The following is a 21,917-nucleotide window of genomic DNA, read 5'->3' as shown; positions in this document are numbered from 1 at the left end:
ATGTTGGAGAATGAAACAACTTCCTTCCTGAGCACTCAGCTTCCAACATGAAGTTTATCCAGGTCACGGCGGCACAGTCAGGTCACTGTGGAGAGATGCCTGCAATCTGTTCTAAACTGAGAGAGTTGGAACCAGCACAAATGAAAGCCATCCTGTGTTAAAAATGCCAAATGATCGTGGATTGAAAATACATGATTTTTCCATGACATGTATTCTTATTTCTGTTTAGAGGAAATGTGATCAGTACTGGCCATCAGAAAACAGTGAAGAATATGGAAACATTCTGGTCTCACTGAGGAACACAAAAGTATTGTCCTATTATACTGTTAGACAGTTTTCTATTCGGAACACAAAGTTTAAGAAGGTATGTGGATATGCTTGTACACAAATACAAAATAAAGCATGTTTCAAGGAGGAAAAAAGCTCACATAACATCTTACTGTGAATTAGTTTGTGTCATGTTATAATTGGTCCTCTTACCTCGTTCGCTCAAGTAGGGTAGTCGGTGGGAGGGCATCCATTTGGACCTTGACTCCACACTAATACATTTCCCTCTATGTTCAGAAGCTTATAAATGGAATTGTTCTAATGCAGTGTGTTTTGGAGTTTGCAACAAAAATCTGAACAGCTCTGGATATAGCACTTGGCAAGATAGGAGTGCTATCATTGCTTGAAGGTTGAGATGCAATCCATATTTACACGTAATTTTATGTAATCTTCAGACTGTTCCTGCCCACTTTGCTGTAATGTGCGTGGTCTTCAATTACTCATAGCAGATATGCTTGCTTAAACTAAAATATATACACCATAACCAGTGATAAGAACACAAGAACATAAAAAAAAAGCAGCAGGAGTGGGCCATCTAGCCCATCAAGCCTGTTCCACCATCCAATAAGATCATGGCTGATCCTTTCATGGACTCAGCTCCACTTACCCGCCCGCTCACCATAACCCTTAATTCTGTTACTGTTTAAAAATCTATCTTTGCCTTAAAAATGATGAAGAGATGAAGAGATTTTGTTCACGGATGTCAATTTTGATGTCCATTGCAGAAACAAAATCTAGAACTGTTCCTTTAAAACTGGTGTTCAGCGAGATGAGAGAATTAGGGTGAACAGTCAGTCAAAAGACCATTGAGTTTTCTTTGATTTGATTTAGACCCATTTATAAACTTTATGTTTTACCATGCATTCTTGAAAGAGGCTCACTGTCATAGAGCTCTGTGGATAAGAAGGCGCAGTACAATGATCCCAGTCAATGATACTACTAAATAAACCATAGGACAGTACAGCACAGGAACAGGCCCTTCGACCCATGATGTTGACGCCAAATAAAAATAATCCCTTCTGCCTGCCATATCCCTCCATTCCTTGCATATTCATGTGCTTCTCTAAAAGTCTCTTAAATGCGCCTATTGTATCTGCCTCCAACACCACCCCTGGCAGCACATTCCAGACTCCTGCCACTCTGTGTAAAAAGAAACTTGTGTCTCATGTCTCCTTTGAACTTTACCCCTCTCGCCTTAAGTGCATGCCCCTACTATTAGACATTTCAACTCTGGGAAAAAGATTCTGACCATCAACCCTATCTATGCATCTTATTATTTTATAGACTTCTATCAAGTTTCCCCTCAACCTCTGCCATTCAAGAGAAAACAAACTGAATTTTTTCTAGTCTCTCCTTATAGCTCATACCCTCTAATCCAGGCAGCATCCTGGTAAACCCCTTCTGCACTCTCTCCAAAGCCTCTATATTCTTCGATCTTATAAAGCTGCAACATGTCATCCTGACTCTTGTACTCAATTCCCCAACCAATAAAGACAAGCATGCCATATGCCTTCTTTACCACCCTATCTACTTGCATGGCAACTTTCAGGGAGCTATGAACTTGAACCTCAAGACCCTTCTGTACATCGATGCTGTTTAGAGTCCTGCCATTAACTGTATACTTTTTCTCAACATTTGATCTCCCAAAGTACAGCACCTTACACTTACCCAGATTAAACACCATCTGCCATTTCTGTACCTTTATCTGCAACTGATCTATTTTCTGCTGTGTCCTTTGACAATCGTCTACACTATCCATAACTCCATTGATTTTTGTATTGTCTGCAAACTTACTAATCCACCCGTCTACATTTTCATCTACGTCATTTATATATATCAAACACAGCAGAGGTTCAGTACAGATCCCATGGAGCACCACAAGCGGCGGACCTCCAGCCTGAAACACACCCTTCCACCACTACCCCCTGTCTTCTTTGGACAGGTCAATTCTGAATCCATGCAGCCAAGTCACCATGGATCCCATGCATCTTAATCTTCTGGATCAGCCTACCATGAAGGACCTTGTTGAAAGCCTTACTAAAATCCATGTAAACAACATCCACTGCTCTACCCTCATCGATCACCTTTGTCACCTCCTCGAAAAATTCAATCAAGTTAGTAAGACATGAGCTGCCTTGCACAAAGTCACGTTGACTGTTCCTAATTAGGCCATGCTTTACCAAATGTGCATAAATCCTATCCCTAAGAATTCTGTCCAATAGCTTCGTAACCACCGATGTGAGATTCACCGGTCCATAGATCCCTGGATTATCCCTATTTCCCTTCTTGAACAGAGGAACAACATTAGCTACTCATCAGTCCTCCAGAACCTCTCGAGTGGTTAGCGAGGATACATAGACCTTGGTCAAGGCCCCAGCAATCTCCTCTCTTGTCTGTCTAAGTAACCTGAGGTAGATACCATTGGGGCCTGGGGACTTATCCACCTTAATCCTCTTCAAGAGAACCAACACCACTTCTTTCTTGATCTCAAAATGCCCTAGTGTATTAGCATGCTCCACACAAATCTCATTATCCTCCATATCCTCCTTCTGGGTGAATATCAATGCAAAGTACTCATTTAGGATCTCACCCACATCCTCTGCCTCCATGCACAAGTTCCCTCCTTTATCCAAGAGTGGTCCTATCTTCTCCCTAGTTATGCTCTTGTTTTTAATGAATTTATAGAATGCCTCAAGATTCTCTTTTAACTGTACTTGCCAAAATCATTTCATGGCCCCTTCTTGCTCTCCTAATTTCTTGCTTGAGTTCTTTCCTGGTTTCCTTATATTCCTCACAGCCCCTGTCCAATTTTAGCTTCCTAAAACTTACATACGCTTCTTTTATTCCTTTTGAATAAATTTACAGCCTCCCCCGTTATTCAAAGGCACCTTATGTTGCCATCCATGTCCTTCCTCCTTGCTCGAACATGCCAGTCTTGAACTCTCATCAGCAGGTCTTTAAACAGTTCCCATATGTCAAATGTGGAATTGCCTGATAACAGCTCGTCCCAATTAACACTTCCTAGCTCCTGCTTAATATTGACATAATTTGCCTTCTCCCAGTTCAGTATTTTCTGACTTATCCTTTTTTCATAGCTATCTTAAAACTTGAGTTACTGGACAAGTCAAATCCTAGAATGAAATCTGCCATGAAAGATCTTTTCCTTTTAATTTTAATTAATGTGGTGGGTATTCACTGAAACTTGGTCACAGAGTTCCTTCATGATAGAACAGAAGTTTATCACACAAAAGAAGAACAAAAACAAACTAAGCTATCTCGATATAAAACATAGAAAAATCCTAAAACACCCAGCAAAACTTATCCCTTAACACCTCTATACAAAATCTTTAAGTTGGACTGATTCTCCCTAGTTTGTGAATTATAAAATCATCTTGTATGAAAACCTGCAAAGCTGAGAGCTTAGAGTACCTCAGAACAAATAAAGAACAAAGAACAGTACAGCAGAGGAACAGGCCCTTCAGCCCTCCAAGGCTGCACTGACACATTTTGCTTCTAAACTTCTAATAACCTGCAGATTTTTAACCAAGCACTCCTGATTTGGAAGCTGCATAAACTGAACATTTTTTCTAAGGTAACTTTATTCCCTTACCTGTTCTGAATGAAGTCCTTTCCAGAAGAGGCAGATGGATCTGGGTGTACAGGTACACAGGTCACTGAAAATGGCAATGCAGGTGGAGAAGGTAGTCAACAAGGCATATGGCATGCTCGCCTTCACTGGCCAGGGCATTGAGTTTAAAAATTGGCAGGTAATGTTGCAGCTTTATAGAACCTTAGTTAGGCCACGTTTGGAATACTATGTTCAAATCTGGTCGCCACACTACCAGAAGGATGTGGTGGCTTTGGAGAGGGTACAGAAAAGATTTACCAGGATGTTGCCTGGTATGGAGAGCATTAGCTATGAGGAAAGGTTAGAGAAACTTGGGTTGTTCTCACTGGAATAACAGAGGTGGAGGGGTGACCTGATAGAGGTCTACAAGATTATGAAGGGCATGGACAGTATGGACAGTCAGAAGGTTTTTTCCCAGGGTGGAGGAATCAGTTACCGGGGCCATAGGTTTAAGGTGCAAGGGGCAAGGTTTACAGGTGATGTACAAGGCAAGTTTTTACACAGAGGGTGGTGTGTGCCTGGAACTCGCTGCTGGGGAGGTAGTGGAAGCAGATACTGTAGTGACTTTTAAAAGGCGTCTTGACAAATACATGAATAGGATGGGAATAGAGGGATACGGTCCCTGAAAGGGTAGGGGGCATTAGTTGTGACAGGCAGCATGTCGGTGCAGGCTTAGAGGGCTGAAGGGCCTGTTCCTGTGCTGTAATTTTCTTTGGTCTTTGTTCTAAAATGGGTCTGCTTGTGTCTTGTTGACTTTTCCGTCAGCAGAGTGGACCCATTTTTTCTTTTAAACACTTTCATTGACACCAGTTTTATATTTCTTTCTCTCCTTCTCCACTATAATCACAGTCTTTGTCCTTTGCTCTGATCACCTTCACAATCTGCTCCACTTGCTTCTCCTCCTCCTACTCTGTCAACACCATCTTCCAGCCCTTTTCACTTCTGAAGAAGAGCCATGTCGGACTTGAAAATTAATTCTGTTTCTCTCACAACAGATGCTGTCAGGCCTGCTGACTTTCTCCAGAACTTTCTATTTTTATTTCCAATGGCCTTCAACGTTTATTCCAGCTTTTGTAAACCACCCCAGTATGAAAAATATTCCATTACTCTTCAAGGAGTCCTTGCTATCTGGCACATTCTGGATTTATGCCACTGTTCTGAATGTACTGTTTGGCTTAGTTTTCAAAAAAAAACCTTCCACTCAAGTAACCAACACCTCCATGCCACCATTCTAAAAAAAAATTATATATGAGGGATGAAGGAAAAGAGCATGGAAAAGACATTTGTAAGGGAAGGATGAAATTCCACTTCTTGGTCTACAAAGCTCATACTTTATCGAGGGATCTGAGGGTATTCCCTGTTGATCATAACACCCCAGTGTAAGTTAATACCTGCAGTGGAGGAAATTTTGTCTTATGGGAGAAAAGAGAATTCAATAAATTAATGTATTATTTTTATATTGTTACATATGTTGTGTTCATATGAGCTAAGAGTAAAACTTGTATGCATGGACTGACTTTGTTTAATTTCTATAAAAGAAATCAAAAGACTGCTAAAGACCTAAACTATGCTTCTGACACAGGGATCCCAGAAAGGAAGGCAGAATGATCATACAGTAACTCAATATCATTACACTCAATGGCCTGATATGGGTGTTCCCGAGTATGCTCTTCCTGTCTTAACATTTATACGACATTCGGCGGCTGCTAAGACTAATCTTATGGGACCTGTCATAGTTCATTGCAGGTATGTAAAACTATTCACTGTGGAAACATGGTGTTTAGATGTTTTTAGCTTAGAACTGGTGACGGACTGAATGCTAGAGTAGGCGACCTAGGTAGTTTACCATGTGTTTGCTGTGAGCTGTTGAGCATTCCCGTAATAGCTGCAATGAGTTGCCATGTTCAGTGATGTTTCTTGATGGTTGAGGTCCAGGGCACCATTATTGAAAATTTTTCTTGCAAGGCTGGGCAGGTGATTGGAAAATACATCATTTTTTCAGTGCTCTATGGTCATAAGAAGTTCTGAGAAAGGTTCATCACTGAGGAAGAAAGAAGATAGGAGCATTACTTGGGGTTGTATGATATGAGTACTGGATGATAACCATAAGGGAAGTTGTTTGATCTCCTTTTATCACTGATCCAAGGAATTCAAGTTTAACAGCCTGACCTGTTCAGTGCGCTCACATTTAATATCATGCTGAGTATTTAGCACTAGATTGATGTCATCTAGGCTGACTTTGCTTGTGTATTGAAGTAATGCTATACTGATACATTACTTTGAAGCCTGTCTGCCTATTCATATGGATGTAATAGAACCTATGATACTCTTCAAAGAAAGGAATTCACTTCACCTGTCCAACATTCCTTCCTCAAGCAGTTCCAGCAGTGACAATTTAAGTAACCATTCATTCAATTGACACATTTTATAGATCTTTACTGTGCATAGAATGCTTGCCTTATCTGCCTCGGTCATGACAATGACTGTACTTCAAAATTAATTAATTGTTTACTGATTTAATGGGAATATGTTCAATTGCTATATAAATGCAACTGTTTCTCATTTTCACCACAAGGTTTATCAAATGTAAGTTGGTAAAATACCAGTAGTTGTGAAAGCTGCTAATCAACCGTGCATACATTTTGTTTTCAGTTTCGAGACGTGTGTGTTCCTGTCTAGGCCTTGCTTATCTCTGAGAATGTGGTAATCAGTGCCTCCTTGCAATGCTACAGTCCATGTTGTATAAATGCACCCAACACAATGCTGATAGAAAGGGTTTTCCAGCATTTAGACCAGGTCAAGATACAATGATATAGTTTCAAGTCACAATTGTCTATGATTTGGATGGTGACTTGCAAATAATGATATTCCCATGCATCATCTGTCCTTGTCCTTCTAGGTGGTTGAGGTTATGTCATACTCATGGCTTATACCTAGCATATGTACGAAGGTTTTGTGGAATCGGAAGATGAGTTACTTCCCAGTCTTTGGCCTGCTCCCTAAACCATAGTATTTATATGTTACATCAGCGGCGCTAGTATGAGTAATTTTAACAGTACTTGCAATGAGAATTGATGGTGTTGGATCAGCTAATAATTTTACACAATTGTTGACTTCAACTGTAACTAAAATTGATGAGTACATCAGGGCCATAATCTGGCACATCAGTTTTATTGGTTTTTGGTTAAAATGACTTTTTAAAATGTTCAGGAGAGGGGATGTCCAGGATTGAACAGAGTTGACAACATTTTCTCTTCTGTTCTGTGTTTTGACAGTATGAGTAGTTTTGCGTATCCATAGCAACCAAACAATGTGAGGTTCTGCACTCCAGGCTTTCCTTTGGCTGAAGCACAAGTGGTTACAATGGACCCAGCAATTGAGTCTGAAAGAGAAGTCTTGAGATTTGCTGCCCATGTCACATCCATAAAGAGAAATAAATCCAGGAAGACATTATAATGCTTTCATCCTATCTTTGAAGCATATAAAACCCTTATCGTGAATACCATTGATCAATGTTTACTTGTGACAAAGAGAGAGACAGCAACTGATTTTAAATAACCTAATTTTTACTAATATTACTAGCTTTAATTTGAAAATCATCTATCTCAATACCTGGAGCTCACAATGATAACAGCAGTGAAATAGTCAGCATTCATCATCATTCCTCAGCAATTAACAGCAACTGTGCAGTTAAGCATGGAAATTCAGAAGTCATAATCAGTGACTCCTTGTTCCTCAGAGAACAACTTGCAGATAAAAATCAGTTGGAAATTACTGTACTGACCTGTTCTGAACAAAGGTCACTGGACCCAAAGCGTTAACTCTGCCTTCTCCCCACAGATGCTGCCTGACTTGCTTCAGATTTTCCAGCAATTTCTGATTTTGTTTTTGAAATGCAAATTACTGATTTGATTAAATTTAATTTATTATTAGCATCTCTGTAAAAATACTTGAAAAATATTATTTCTTGTTGAATGAGGTATAATTGGGTTTTAAGGTTTATTAAGTCATCATTATTCCTAAACGATCTCTCCTAAATTTGTTACATTTCTCCATTATGTTAAAATTACACAAATTTTCAAAAATTTTAAAGTTTGTTTATCATATTTTAACTTCTCTACTCCAATGTGTACCTCCCAAACATTTTTCACACTCTTATGAAGATTGTCAATGCTTTCTATTCCAGGCCTGCTGCACGTGACAATTCTTCAAATGTGATTGGTATCTTAGACTGTTTGAGGATATCACTCTGTTTAAGGATGCTGAAAATTCATCCAGGATCGAGCTAAATTTGAGAATGGTGCAATACACACCACAGAGCTTGCTAGATTTTTGTGGGCAGATTTCTTCAAAATCAGTGATGGGTGCTGCCATTTTGTATCTCTCACCAAAATGCGAAACAATTAGCGTATTTTCTGGTCTGACACTTTATCCATTAGATAATTCTGAGGATTTTTGCTACATTAGGGCAGAAAAGTCTGAGTTAATGCTGCGCAGCCATCCTTTTTTTGCTTGGACCTGAACAATTGGATTTGGGAATTCTGTATTTTCACTACTGTAGACACCTGAACAGATAGATGTGGTTGTGGTGAAGGATTGAAGAGTTATCTGATAAAATTTATAATATTCAGTGTTATTTCTCTTACAGTGCTGGTGTTGGAAGGACAGGCACATACATTGTAATAGACAGCATGCTACAACAAATCAAGCACAAAGGCACTGTAAATGTGCTGGGATTTCTCAAACACATCAGAACACAAAGAAACTACTTAGTACAAACTGAGGTAAGAAGAAATCTAAATGTTGGAAGGAGTTCTTGTAGGTGCTTTATTCTAGAATAAATACTTGAAACCAACCATTTCTGGATTACAATACAACAATTTGACCTCCTTTCATGAGGAAATATATGTCCTTGCAGTTTAGAAAACAAAAGTTATTATTCTAATTAAGGAATGCCAGATGTTCTTTCTTCAGTACAACAGTGAATTGTAAGAATGCATTGTGTCACACTGGAAAGCAAAAATAGCAGTTCAAGAAGATCTGATGAATGCCATAAAAATACTCTGTAAACAGTTGACTAAAAGGTTTGACTTGAAGTCAGACAAAGCTCAAGAAGGTTACTAAGAAAGCAGGAAAGAACTCAGGAGGGCTAAAAGGGCCCATAAAATGTCTTTGGCAAACAGGATTAAGGCGTTGTGTACATTTATAAGGAGCAAGAGGGTAGTTAGAGAAAGGGTAGATCCACTCAAGGACAAAAGAGGGAATTTAGGCATGGAGTCTGATGAAGTGGGTGAGGTCCTTAATGAATACTTTGCTTCAATATTGGACATTGTGGATGGTAAGTCTCAAGAAAGGCGTGTTGATGTTCTGGGCCATGTAAATATAAAAAAGGAGGGGGGTTGGTGTTTTAAAAAGCATTAAGTTAGATGAGTCTCTAGGATCTGGCAAGACCTACCCCAGAATGCTGAGGGAGGCAGGTGAGGAAATTGTTGGGACCTTGTACGAAATCCTTAGTCTCTTCAGTCACAAGAGAGGTCCCAGAGGAATAGAGATGGCCAATGATGTTCCTTTACTTAAGAAGGGCAACAGGGATAATCCAGGAAATTATAGGCTGGTAAGTCTTATGACAATGGTAGGGAAATTTTTGGAGAAGATTCTTAGGGTTAGGATTTACTCACATTTGGAAAAGTACAGTCTTATTAGCAATGGGCAGCACGGCTTTGTGTGGGGAAGGTTGTGTCTCACAAACTTGATTTTTTTGAGGAAGTCACAGACAGTGAAGAAGATTGTCTTGGAATACAATGGGACCTTGATCAGATAGGTCAATGGGCCAAGGAGTAAGATGGAGTTTAATTTAGATATGTGTAAGGTGTTGTATTTTGGTAAGGCAAATCAGGGCAGTACTTACACAGTTAATGGTAGGGTCCCAGGGAGTGTTGCCGAACAGAGACCTAGGGATGCAGGTGCGTAGTTCCTTGAAAATGGAGTCGCAGATAGACAGGGTGGTGAAGAAGGTGTTGGCATGCTTGCCTTCATTGGTCAGAGGGTTTGAGTTATAGAGAGAAGCTGAATAGGCTGGAGCATTTTCCCCTGGAGCATTGGAGGCTATGGGGTGATCTTTTAGAGGTTTATAAAATCATGAGGGGCATGGATAGGCTGAATAGCCAAAGTATTTTTCCTAGGGTGGGAGCGTCCAAAACTAGAAGGCATAGGTTTAAGGTGAGAGGGGAAAAAAGAACTGAGAGGTAACTTTTTCATGCAGAGGGTGGTGTGTATGGAACGAGATGCTACATGAATAAAGGGATATGCGCCAAAAGCTGGAAAATTGGACTAGGTCAGATTGGGATGTCTGTTCGGCATGGATGAGTTGAACAGAAGGGTCTGTTTCCATGCTGTATGATCCTGTGACTCCAATTGACGGCAGGGGACAGATGTTGTCCATATGGACTTTAGCAAAGCCTTTGACAGGGTCTCTAATGGCAGGCTGATACAAAAGGTGAAGTCACATGGGATCTGTGGTGAGTTGGTAAGATGGATACAGACTGACTTAGTCATAGAGACGGAGCGTAGTGGTGTGGAAGGGTGTTTTTCTGACTAGAGATCTGTGACCAGTAGTGTTACACAGGCATCGGTGCTGGGACCTTTGTTGTTTGTAATATATGTATAAATAATTTGGAGGAGAATGTAGGTGGCCTGATTAGTAAGTTTGCAGATGACACAAAGTCTGGGGGAGTGAGGAGGATTGCCAGAAGACCCAGCAGGATATAAATCGGCTGGAAACTTGGGTGGAGAAATGGCAGATGGAGTTTAATCCAGATAATGGGAAGTGAGGCATTTTGGAAGATCTAATGCAGAAGGGAAGTATACAGTAAGTGGCAGAACCCTTAGTAGCATCAGTATACCAAGGCATCTATGTGTACAGGTCCACAGTTCCCTGAAAGTGGCAATACAGATGGATAAGGTAGTCAGAAGGTATATGGTATGCTTGTCTTCATCAGTCAGGGCATACAAAAATTTCAACGTCATATTGTAGCTATATAGAACATTAGTTAGGCCACATTTGGAATATTGTGAACAGTTCTGGTTGCCACATTACCAGAAGGATATGGAGGCTTTGGAGAGGGTACAGAAATAGTTTACCAGGATGTTGCCTGGTTTGGAGGGTATTGGCTATGAAGACAGACTGGAAAACTTGGTTTATCTTCGCTGGAACATCAAAGGATGAGGAGTGACCTGATAAAAGTCTACAAAATTATGAGAGGCATGGATAGAATGGATAGACAGAGTCTGTTTTGTTCCTAGGATAGAAATGTCAATTACTGAGGGACATAGTTAAAAGCAGGTAAGTTTAAAGGAGATGGGAGAAGCAAGGTTTTTTACACAGAGGATGGTAAGTATAAGAATGTGCTGCCATAGGAGGTAGTGGAAGCAGGTAGAATAGCAACGTTTAATAGGCACCTTGACAGATATATGAATAGACAGAGAATAGAGGAATAAACTCAATTTCTTGGATGAAGTCCATATTTCTCAAATGTTGAAGATAAATCATTATTTATCATTCCTTGTTGGCCTATTAGTTCTGTAAGAACATTTATAAAATTCCTGAAAGGAATATGGAAATTAAAAATTATAATTTAGCCAATGTTTCACCGGCGTGAAACTAATCTGAAAGTGTAACTAAGCTTTATTCCAAAGATAAGTTAAGGCATAGAACTATTAACTAATAACTAATATGTTCTAGCTTAATTATTATGAGAGCAATTTTGTTTAAAAGTCTAGGTGTGAACCCATTAAATGGTAAACACACAGAAGCTGAGTAATTTGTTGAAAAGCAGTGTGAAACAGAAATGAAAAGGCTGTTTAGTCCATGATCCTATATGAACCGTAACAGCAGATTGAAAGATCTGCCTTAGCTAGTTTTTACAATGAAACAAGCAGTGTTCAAGTGCAACCAGAGAATGAAGGGACACTGGCCCACACCAGAGGGTACACAATCTAATAATCTATTAAGTTATTGGGGAAATGGGTTCAGGAGATGAACAAACATTTGGAGGCTAGAGTAAGTCAGAAGTCACATAACACCAGGTTATAGTCCAACAGGTTTATTCGGAATCACACAAGCTTTCGGAGTGCAGCCCCTTCGTCAGGTGCAGTGGGAGGCTGGAGTAAAGAAGAAATAATAAATATGATGGAAAGGAGGCAGCAACTTTTGACTGATAAAAAAGACTTGTCATACACTTGTGCATATAACATTGTGAAGCTTGCCTTCAACATTTGTAACCATCCTAAACTTTCCTCTCAGAAAGAGAATGTATATGTGAATAAGGATTCTTAATTCTGGTACTAATGCTTTTTTAGCTGTTAGGCTGTTCTTCCACAATGTCTAAATCAACATCACTAATGTTTTGGTCCATATATCGTATACTTGTAGCATAATGACTGGAACTAATTATGCAATTTCATGTCTCATATGCTTTCTCAATAGGAGCAGTACATCTTCATTCATGATGTCCTGGTGGAGGCCATCTTTAATAAGGATACAGAAGTTCCAGCCAGTCATTTATATGCCTATGTCAATGCTCTTCTGACACCAGGACCCTCAGGGAAAATGAATCTAGAGAAGCAATTCAAGGTAAAGATATTAAAATGTCACTTTACAGGTATTGGTTTTGGGCATTTTATTGCGACGCTCAGTGGGAGTAAGATGCTAGCATTGTCTGAGTTACTTCGAATGATCAAATGTGACCCCTTTCCTTGTCATCTTCTGAGATGAAGTCCACTTTTCTAATGTCAGCTGTGGCTCAGTTGATACCATTCTTGCCCTGAGTCAGAAGGCTCTGAGTTCACATACCACTTTAGGATTTCAGAATAAAATTCACAGCCTACACAGTGCTGCATTGTTGCTGCTTTATCAGATGTGATATCTTCCAGATGAGATTTAAAACTGAGCGAGTTATTGTGTGAATGTAAAATAATGTCATTATTTTGAAGAGCAACGGAATTACTTCTGCTCTCCTGGCTATTATTTTGTTCCTCATCAACACCACAATGTCAAATTGTCTGGTCATTGCTTTTTTGTCAGTTTTTGCTGTGTACAAATTGCTGCATTGGGAAAATACAACAGTGACTACAACTCAAAAAGACTTCCTTGGCTGTAAAGCACATCGATGAATCCAGTACTCGTGAAAAAATGCTGTATAAATGCAAAAATTCTTACCTCCTTTTGATATTTCCTGAGAAAGTATCGGCAACAAATTTAACTGATATTGCCAACCATCTTCTATCTCACCTTAACTCCCTCAACCGCTACTTCACCTGGTCCCTAAAACCCAGACAAGAGAAACATTGATGGTTAAAAATGATCAGTTCGCCAACAGAAGTCAGAATGTAGTATTCTTATGAAGTTGCTCCAACCTTCAGAGGAAGCCTGTGGTCATAAATAATTGTACTTGTACATATAAGTAGAATGAATGCTGAAATAAAATTTTGTAATAGACAAATGGAGATTTTTGTTCTAAAAGGTTTGGGCAAAGAAAAGACTAAAAAGCTGAAATATAATCAAAAAAATGCTGCAAACATTCTGCAGGTTGAATAGTGTCTGCAGCGAGAGACAAACCCTGAACCCTTGATACTTTTCCCAAAAGTGAAATATGTTGCAATCAAATGATTTATCAGGAGGAACAGAATCAGTAAAAAATGGGACGAGGAGAGAAATTGGAGATGAGTTAGTAACAGATGATAAGGATGTATCAGAATGAGGCAATACTCAGACAAATAAAAAGGTTATCCTGAACCCAGAGGAGCTGTAATTGGTTATAGCAGAATAGCAGAGGTCGAGAGGAAGCATGGAAAATTTGGCAAACCAATGAGGCCTTCTCTGACAATGGGGTGTGGTGGATGAGGAACGCAAGTGAAAGAAATGCATGGTGAAAATCATCTCATTGGCCATGTACTTTCGGGGAATTTCCACCCCCCCCAAGAACCTGTACACACCTTCCCACATTCTCAGAAACACTGGTGCAGTCATCTAAAATTTCCAACATCGGATGTCCAAGAGGAAATGGACATTATGGTTTAGGTCTGAAGTAGCCTTTGTCCCCCCTTGGAAAAGATCAATCAATATTACGGCTACAGGACAATAACACACCTAGTGGAAAAATCAGATGTAGTTCCTCATTAACTTGCATTGAGGTTTATTGCAATGGTTTAGTGTAGCTGGTGTAGTGAAGACTCCATCACAAGCAGCAAATACAGGAAACTAAGAAGCAGTCCAAATAAGTTGCTGTCTGTCATGAATTGTGTGTTTGTGACCTGAGAGCGTGGTTTCAGAGGACAGAGCTGAGGTGCCAGTTTAATCATGGTGGAAGTTGTCGATGGTACACATGGGCACTCTGTGTTGTGGGTTAGCATATTAAGAAGGCAGAAACATATTAAACTCAAACAAATCTGAATTTCCAGAATAAAATTTAAGATAATTAAGATCAAGGAGCTAATAACTGAGATTCAAGACTCAATATCAGAATCCGAGATCATTGTTTAAACACAGAATGGAGTTCAAATTCACATCCATTTTATATTCATATTCAGGGTATTAGTTATATTTTAACCCTCAATTTCTCTTTATTTCTCTCAACAGTTGGTAAGCCAGCCTCATGCTAAGCAATGTGATTACTCTGCAGCACTGAAGCAGTGCAATAGAGACAAGAACAGAAATTCCTCTATCATTCCCGGTAGGTTTAAAGGTTGCATTATTTGAAGAATTTCAGTTTTTAATTTGAAAGCCTTACATTTAATTTGAATAAATATTAAAGAAGGTTTACCAATGTCATGCCACAGTGCTAAAATACTGAATGTTTACATACTTTATGCCTGTGTATGATGGTAGCGGTCGGAGACTACATTTTAGTCTATGGCTGAAAGGAGGACTTCAAGATATTTCACTAATAATTTTAAGTTTCACCTGCAGAAGTAGAAAGGCTCATATGGTATGATGGCTATTCATTTGCAGTTTAATACCAAGTCCACTTGCCTTCATGCAAGCATTCAAGTTCACTGAAAGAAATGCATTATTACCGTGTTTGTTTTTTCAGACTGAACACTACTGGAGGGCTGTAACCAATTTAACATGAAAGGGATCTGCATCCTATCAATTCAAAAATTACTGTTTGGCAGCTCTGATTTGTGGCAACTCATCACAATGTAAACTGAAAGCAGCTTTCTTCTCATGCATGTGCCATGTTCTCAGTTAGTAGATAGGAGCTACAGGTGACCAATCAGGATTGAGTCACCTGACAACTCTATCCTTTTTTTTCCTCTCAGGTTTTTTCCTCCATCTGGAGCAGTGTTTGGCTTTATTCATGCCTAATTGTTCTCAGTTTATATATAATTGCACATATTACAGTGCTCTTGGAATACAGTGGTTTGGTGGAAATATTTAAATCTTTTTTTTCATTCTTGGGATATGGTCCATTGCAAACATTTGTTGCCTATCTCTCATAACCCCGAGGAAGTGATGGTGAGCTGCCTTTGAGTCAAGCTTTGACATAACCGGGCCACTTTAGAAAGCAATTAAGAGTCAGTTGTATTATTGTGAGAATGGAGTTCCATATAGACATGTTGGCATGGCAAATTTCCTTCCAAGGACACCAGTGAGCCAATTCAGTTTCTGACAATTTGCTAAAATTTTCAATGATACTGGCTATTTTACTTTCAAACTTTTTAAAACTGCACGCAAATTTTCAAATTGTCATGACAGGATTTGAAATTGTATTCTTTCAATAATAATTTTAAACATCCATTCATTCGAATGTGGGTATTACTGGCTGGGCCAGTGTTTGTTGCCCATCCCTAGTTGCCCTTGGGAAGTTGGTGTTGATCAGTCTTGAACTGCTGCAGTACTTTTGGTCTAGGTAGACCTACAATGCCTTTAGGGAGGGAGTTATGACTCTGAATTTGTTAATTGCTAGCCCAGTAACAGTGACAGTGGATATGAAGCAGGAACTAGATAATTGAGGTAAAACTTAACAATCTGTTTTAAATGACTGAGAAGGATTTTTTCTTTAAAGTTTTTAAAAATTCTTTAAAAATTATCTATGACCAAGTAAGATTCAAATAATTTATTATCCATCCAACTGCCTAATCAACATTGCACCATTTTTCCTAGGATGACAGAAGAAATTGAACTTTGCAAAGCTTGATCCAACAGGAGGGGATGCTTTAGAAGAAAGGATGTTTATTTAATTTCTTCAACCACTGGTAGCAGAGAAACAAATTAATTAAGATTACAATTCAGGGCATGAATAGTTAAAATGATTACCTAAGTAATTTAATGTCAGATCTTAATCCTTTAGATACAAAGTGATGTTTTTACGTAAAAATGCACTGTATCCAGAGAGGGAAACGTCCCTGACTTTTGTCATCCATCTCCTTTTGGCAGGAATTGCAAATTGCAGAAAGACCTATTGTCATGGTTTCTCGGGTCCAGCATGGTACCACAGTGCTGTATTGGTGGCATTCTGAATTGTGAGAATTCTGAAACCCTGAATCTTTGAGGGAGCTGGTCTGCTCCATTGTCAATTATCATTAACCTGTAGGTGAAAGTAAGTGTTTTCTTTCATTCTAGTGGAGAGATCAAGAGTTGGACTCTCAACCTCAGCCACAGAGGGCTCTGATTACATCAATGCTTCTTACATTTCGGTAAGCATCTTGAAAACAGTCTGTGCAAGTTTACATCAGGATTAGACAATGCTGGGTGTTGTGTCCATACGTCTCTATTAATGAATGGACTTGATATAGTTAGGCAAAAATATGAGCCATTCACAAAATGCAAACTTTTCACTTCACAAAGCTTAAAATTGTGAAGATTAACCTTCATTTTTTAATCCTCCTTGTGCTAAAGGAATTTTTGAATCAGTCAGGAAACCGCAATTACCCAGTCTTTCAGGTATAAGATATTTAAGGAAGTGGAATTGAGCAGATATTCGAGACCAGAAAGTGCTTCACTGGACTGCAATAAGCTCCCAGATCACAGCTTAGATATCTTTGAGTGACACCGTTAGTTGCTGCTAGTGCTGGTCAAGCAAAGTACTACTTCCCCTGCCAGACTTTGAATTCCATATGAGAGAGAGAGAGGGGGTGGGGATGAAATGACAGCTCAATGTGTGCACCAAATCTGCAAGTGAAACCTGAGGTTTAAAAACACATGGCCAGATCATATTCATTAATTAATCTGTGGTTACACTCTTATCCTTTCTCCTCACTTCTGAAATATGTCTCTATGGCTCAAGTTGTATGATCTGGGTCAGAACTGCTATTTCGGACCCAGATCAGATTAAGACTGCCCACTTACCTTCGCAGGAGTTTCCTGGGTGAACTTCTGGACCAGTTGTATTCCCAATAGTGGCAGTACAATCCAAACTGGGAAACAATGGAAGCAGAGGTGGTACAAAATCAGCCACATGCCTGCTTTTTCAGCAGTGGGTGCCATATTCTCTAGTTTAAAGGATCAAAGGCACTGAGACAAGGTTAATTCAAATAAATAGGGGGAAGAGGGCAGGAGGTGGGTGAGTGGGTAGATACCAGTCAAAGAAATGCAATCATTGTTGTGATGCGAGAAACGCAGAATCCAATATGTACACTGGAAGCTGATGCAGCAGCAATGGGATAATATCCAGACAGTTTGCTATGGATTGAGGGATAAGGATTGCACAGGACACCAGAGAAAATTTCCCTCGTCTCCTTTGTAGTATTTCTACAGGAAATACATCCAGCGGAGGGAGCAGATAGAGCCTCTGTACAAGGTCTTATTTGAAATCATGGCATCTCCAGCACTGCAGCTGTCCCTTAGTGCTGAACCAGAGTGTCAATCCAGGGGTTTTGTAAGCTCTGACACAGCGCAAGAACCAAACACTTGCACTAAATACATCTGTTGCTGAAATGCTTATCTCATCCGTCTGGAGGTTCAATTGTGCAAGAATTGGATTTGCTTTTTCTCATTTTGCTCATTTTTGTAATTTTGGACATGCTGGCAAATGATATGAACACTACCTGATGAATTTGTATTATGGAGATTATCATTCTTGTGCATTTGTACTTTGCTTTGTATTTACTCCCAGGGATTTCATCAAAGTAATGAGTTCATTATAACTCAACATCCACTGCCACATACCACAAAGGACTTTTGGAAAATGATATGGGACTACAACGCTCAAATAATTGTCATGCTGTCAGATAACCAAGTGCTGGTATGGAATCTTATTTCATTTTTTAAACTGACTGATTTTAATTTGAAATTTTGAGAATCAACCCATAAATGTTTCTATCATCAGGTTCAGCCAGAAGGATTGGAAGAATCCTTAATGCACAGAAAAACTACTTCTATTAGCAGGAGCCAAATTCTGCAACATAAAAGTTGCACACCAAATCTCAGATATATATCTGTCACAATCCAATCTAAACACGTGGCAGCACTGTTTGTGAATGATGATTGAACTTTGTCATAGTTTCAATCATTTACTGATGTACTCCAAACACCCTACAGAGCAGGGAATAAGAATTCAGTGGCAGTACAATGACAGAATGTGCGCAAACGGAGGGAGTCTTTTGCCTGCTTCTGAGCAGTCCCCTCATTGTTTTGCAATGAATTTTGTACTCACTCTCCAGATCACTTGGAGGTTAGATCTTTCATAGAAATCGTAGAATCCCTACCGTATGGAAACAGGCCATTCGGCCCAACAAGTCCACACCGACCCCTCCGAAGAGCATCCCACCCAGACCCATTCCCCTCCCCCTGTACTTCCCATGTCTAATCCACCTAACCTAAACATCCCTGGGCACTATGGGCAATTTAGCATAGCCAACCCGCCTATCCTGCACATCTTTGGGTTGTGAGAGGAAACCCATGCAGACACGGGGAGAATGTACAAACTCCACACAGACAGTCGCCCAAGGCTGGAATCGAACCCGGGTCCCTGCCACTGTGAAACAGCAGTGCTAACCACTGAGCCACCATGCCGCCCTAAAGGAAATACCCGGTTCCCCTTCTCTTCTATCACCACCACCACCCCCCCCCCCCCCCCTTCCTCAAGCAGCCAAAAAAAAGTAGAAAGAAATACAATTCAACAAAAACAGGGCCAGAAATAATTTTGGGGTGGGGTGGAGAAAGTCCATTAAACATTGCAGTCGGCCGCATGTGTACAAATATCTGCATTTTATTTATATTGGTAAATGTCTTTTATATAACGTATGTAAATGCATATAGATAGAGTGAAGAGGAAACAGAAAGATTCAGGCAGAGTGAACACAAAACAAGTTCTTGCCAGAGAACTTTGACAGAAGAATTGTGGAAACAAGGTTTTCCTGGTACTTTGGCTCATCCTTACATAGGAAATTAGGAGATAAGGAATATATTGGACAATGACCAGAATTTCTGTTGTTTCAGGAATAATGTAGTAGCCAAGACACCAGTGACAATACCACTGTTCCTTTTCAAAATAGCGACGTGTTATTTTGCATGCAGTTGAGAAGGCAGACAGGGTTTTAGTTTGATATCTCATCCGAGAATAGCACTTCTGGCACTTCCCTTCCTCCACCTCACTTTTTGTATTCATGTCCCTGGAATCGGACTGAAATGGGATTTGACGCCCCCAGTATTTTGACACTGCTGTTCCCTGAGCCATAGGCATACATTTGAGTGAAGAAATGTATGATTACTTCATTCAGCGACGCTTATGATCAAAACAAATTAGATTCAAATGTTCTAAAAGAAATGCAGAGTTAAGCTAGTCCTGTTTTAAAAAAAACATATGTGCCAAAAACAACTGCAACTAATGCCTGACAGGGAGTTAGCTAATGCTTGTCTTCAATACAGCAGCACAGGAATAGATCATTGTCAGTAGGTCATGACAAGAGTCGATGCAGTTCCACTCGTATGTTAAAACAGCCGCTGGCTGTTTTCCCTCAAGGAGCTTCAGAGAGAATTTCTTAAACAAAATGCTTGTCATTTTCTGTTAGCCAATAAATTTGTGAGGGTATAAACATGATGGGATTGCTGTTCACAGACTGAGAATGAATCTGTGTACTGGCCAAGGAAGGAGGAGCCAATGAATTGTGAAACGTTTACAGTGAGCCTGATCAACCAGAGCCATCTTTGTCTTTCCAACGAGGAGCAGCTCATCATCCAGGATTTCATTCTTGAAGCAACACAGGTAACCAGGCAAGCGTTAGTGACCCAGAGGGGAATGGTGACTCATTATGAGGCTGTTGTAATTTGATTCATCTTGAAACACAAGCCATAGGTTGTGTAATGCTTGGCTGTAATTGACAAGTCTGATCCAGTTTGCTTGGTGCAACTATTAGAATTCTGCAACTGCTTATTTTAAATGGTAACATAGAGACATTAAAAGAGTGGGTGTGGACCACTTAGCCCAGAGCCCTCTCTACCATTCAACGTGATCATGGCTGATCCCCTATTTCAGCACCTTATTCCCGCTTTATTCCCATACCCTTGACACCTTTAGCCTCAAGAACTCTACCTATTTCTTTATAAATATATTCAGAGACCTTGCCTCCAACAGCCTGCTGTAGTGCAGAATTCCATAGATCCACCACCCGAGTGAAGAAATGTCTCCTCATCTCAATCTGAAGAGGTCTACATTGTATTTTGAGACCTTGGCACCTCCTTCTGGACCCCGCTACACCTCAGCCAGAGGAAACATCATCCCTGCACCCAGTCACTCCAGCTGTGACTGAAGTTTATACATTTCAATAAGATGCCATCTCTTTCTTTTAAACTCCAGTGTCTAAAGGCCCAGTCAAACTCAGTTTCTCCTCCTGCAGCAAACCTACCATCTTAGGAATCAATCTGGTGAACATTTGCTGAACTAATCTTTTCTTAGGTAAGGAGACCAAGACTCCCCGTGTGACAATCTATTAGAATCATAGAACCCTGCAATGTAGAAGCAGGCCATTCAGCCCATTGAGTCAGCACCAACCCTCCAAAGAGCATCCCACCCAAACCAAACCCGTACCCTAGACTTGTAACCCTGCATTTCCCATAGCTAGTTCACCTAACCTATACGTCCCTGGACACTATGGGCAATTTAACATGTCCAATCACTTAACCTGCACGTCTTTGGACTGTGGGAGGAAACCAGAGCTCCCAGAGGAAACCCACACAGACATAGGGAGATTGTGCAAATTCCACATAGTTACCCTAGGCTGGAAATGAACCTGGGTCTCTGGTGCTGTGAGGCAACAGTACTGACCACTGGGCCACTATGCTGCCCATTTCGCCTACAAAACAAACAGTTCTGACCATGTCTTTATCAACTTTACACTTTGTAAACCTAGAGTGACACCACTTCAACAGCAAGTATCATTAGATTTAAACAAAATAATTTGTTCTGTACCATCTAGTGATATAAAGTTCTTTTTCACGTTTTGAAAGGATCTGGTTAAGACCTCATAGTGGCCTACTTTTTGCTTCCACTGGAGTCATTTGTACATTGCCAGTTTTTAACGTTTCCTATTCCAATTAACTCTCCTCAGATTGTGTCTAATATACATTTTATTTTTCTCATTATACCTCCTGTGCAAATGCTTCTGCTCCTTAACTATTTCTTAATGTCTCACTTAAACATTTTACAGATGTGTGACGTTATGTGATCTTCCCCATCCCCCTGTCTATTTTGTTCTCTCTTTAATGCTGCTGCTGATTTCTGAGATGGCATTCACATGTCAAACAATAATCAGCTTGTGCTATCTTGGAGGTGTTGTTTAACCTGTGAAGTGTCTCAGCACTTTTGCATTGCTGAGTAATTATTAGGTGGTTTTCTGTTTCACCAAATGGTCAAGAGTACAGAGCAAGCATGTTCTACTCAATAGCAGGATTATGCTGGACTTTAGAAAGTGAGGTATCTGATCATTAGCCTTGCACCAATGCTTTGTTCCCTACATTTATCAG

General features: G+C 39.9%; 1 protein-coding gene across 1 annotated transcript in view; it reads left to right on the top strand.

The window, feature by feature from the left end:
• LOC109937591 (receptor-type tyrosine-protein phosphatase zeta-like) overlaps positions 1 to 21,917 on the top strand; it is a 239,525-nt gene that overhangs the window by 211,021 nt on the left and 6,587 nt on the right. The window contains exons 16-23 of the mRNA XM_048607832.1: positions 230 to 364; positions 5,538 to 5,701; positions 8,604 to 8,739; positions 12,441 to 12,587; positions 14,592 to 14,685; positions 16,578 to 16,651; positions 18,070 to 18,198; positions 20,014 to 20,160. Coding sequence (XP_048463789.1) covers positions 230 to 364; positions 5,538 to 5,701; positions 8,604 to 8,739; positions 12,441 to 12,587; positions 14,592 to 14,685; positions 16,578 to 16,651; positions 18,070 to 18,198; positions 20,014 to 20,160 — 1,026 coding nt within the window. The remainder of the gene's footprint in view (positions 1 to 229; positions 365 to 5,537; positions 5,702 to 8,603; positions 8,740 to 12,440; positions 12,588 to 14,591; positions 14,686 to 16,577; positions 16,652 to 18,069; positions 18,199 to 20,013; positions 20,161 to 21,917) is intronic.

Source organism: Rhincodon typus, chromosome 18, assembly GCF_021869965.1.
Source record: "Rhincodon typus isolate 14 chromosome 18, sRhiTyp1.1, whole genome shotgun sequence".
Taxonomy (NCBI): Eukaryota; Metazoa; Chordata; class Chondrichthyes; order Orectolobiformes; family Rhincodontidae; genus Rhincodon; species Rhincodon typus.
Note: the sequence above shows the minus strand (reverse complement) of the source record. Positions and strands in the feature narration are given on the sequence as shown.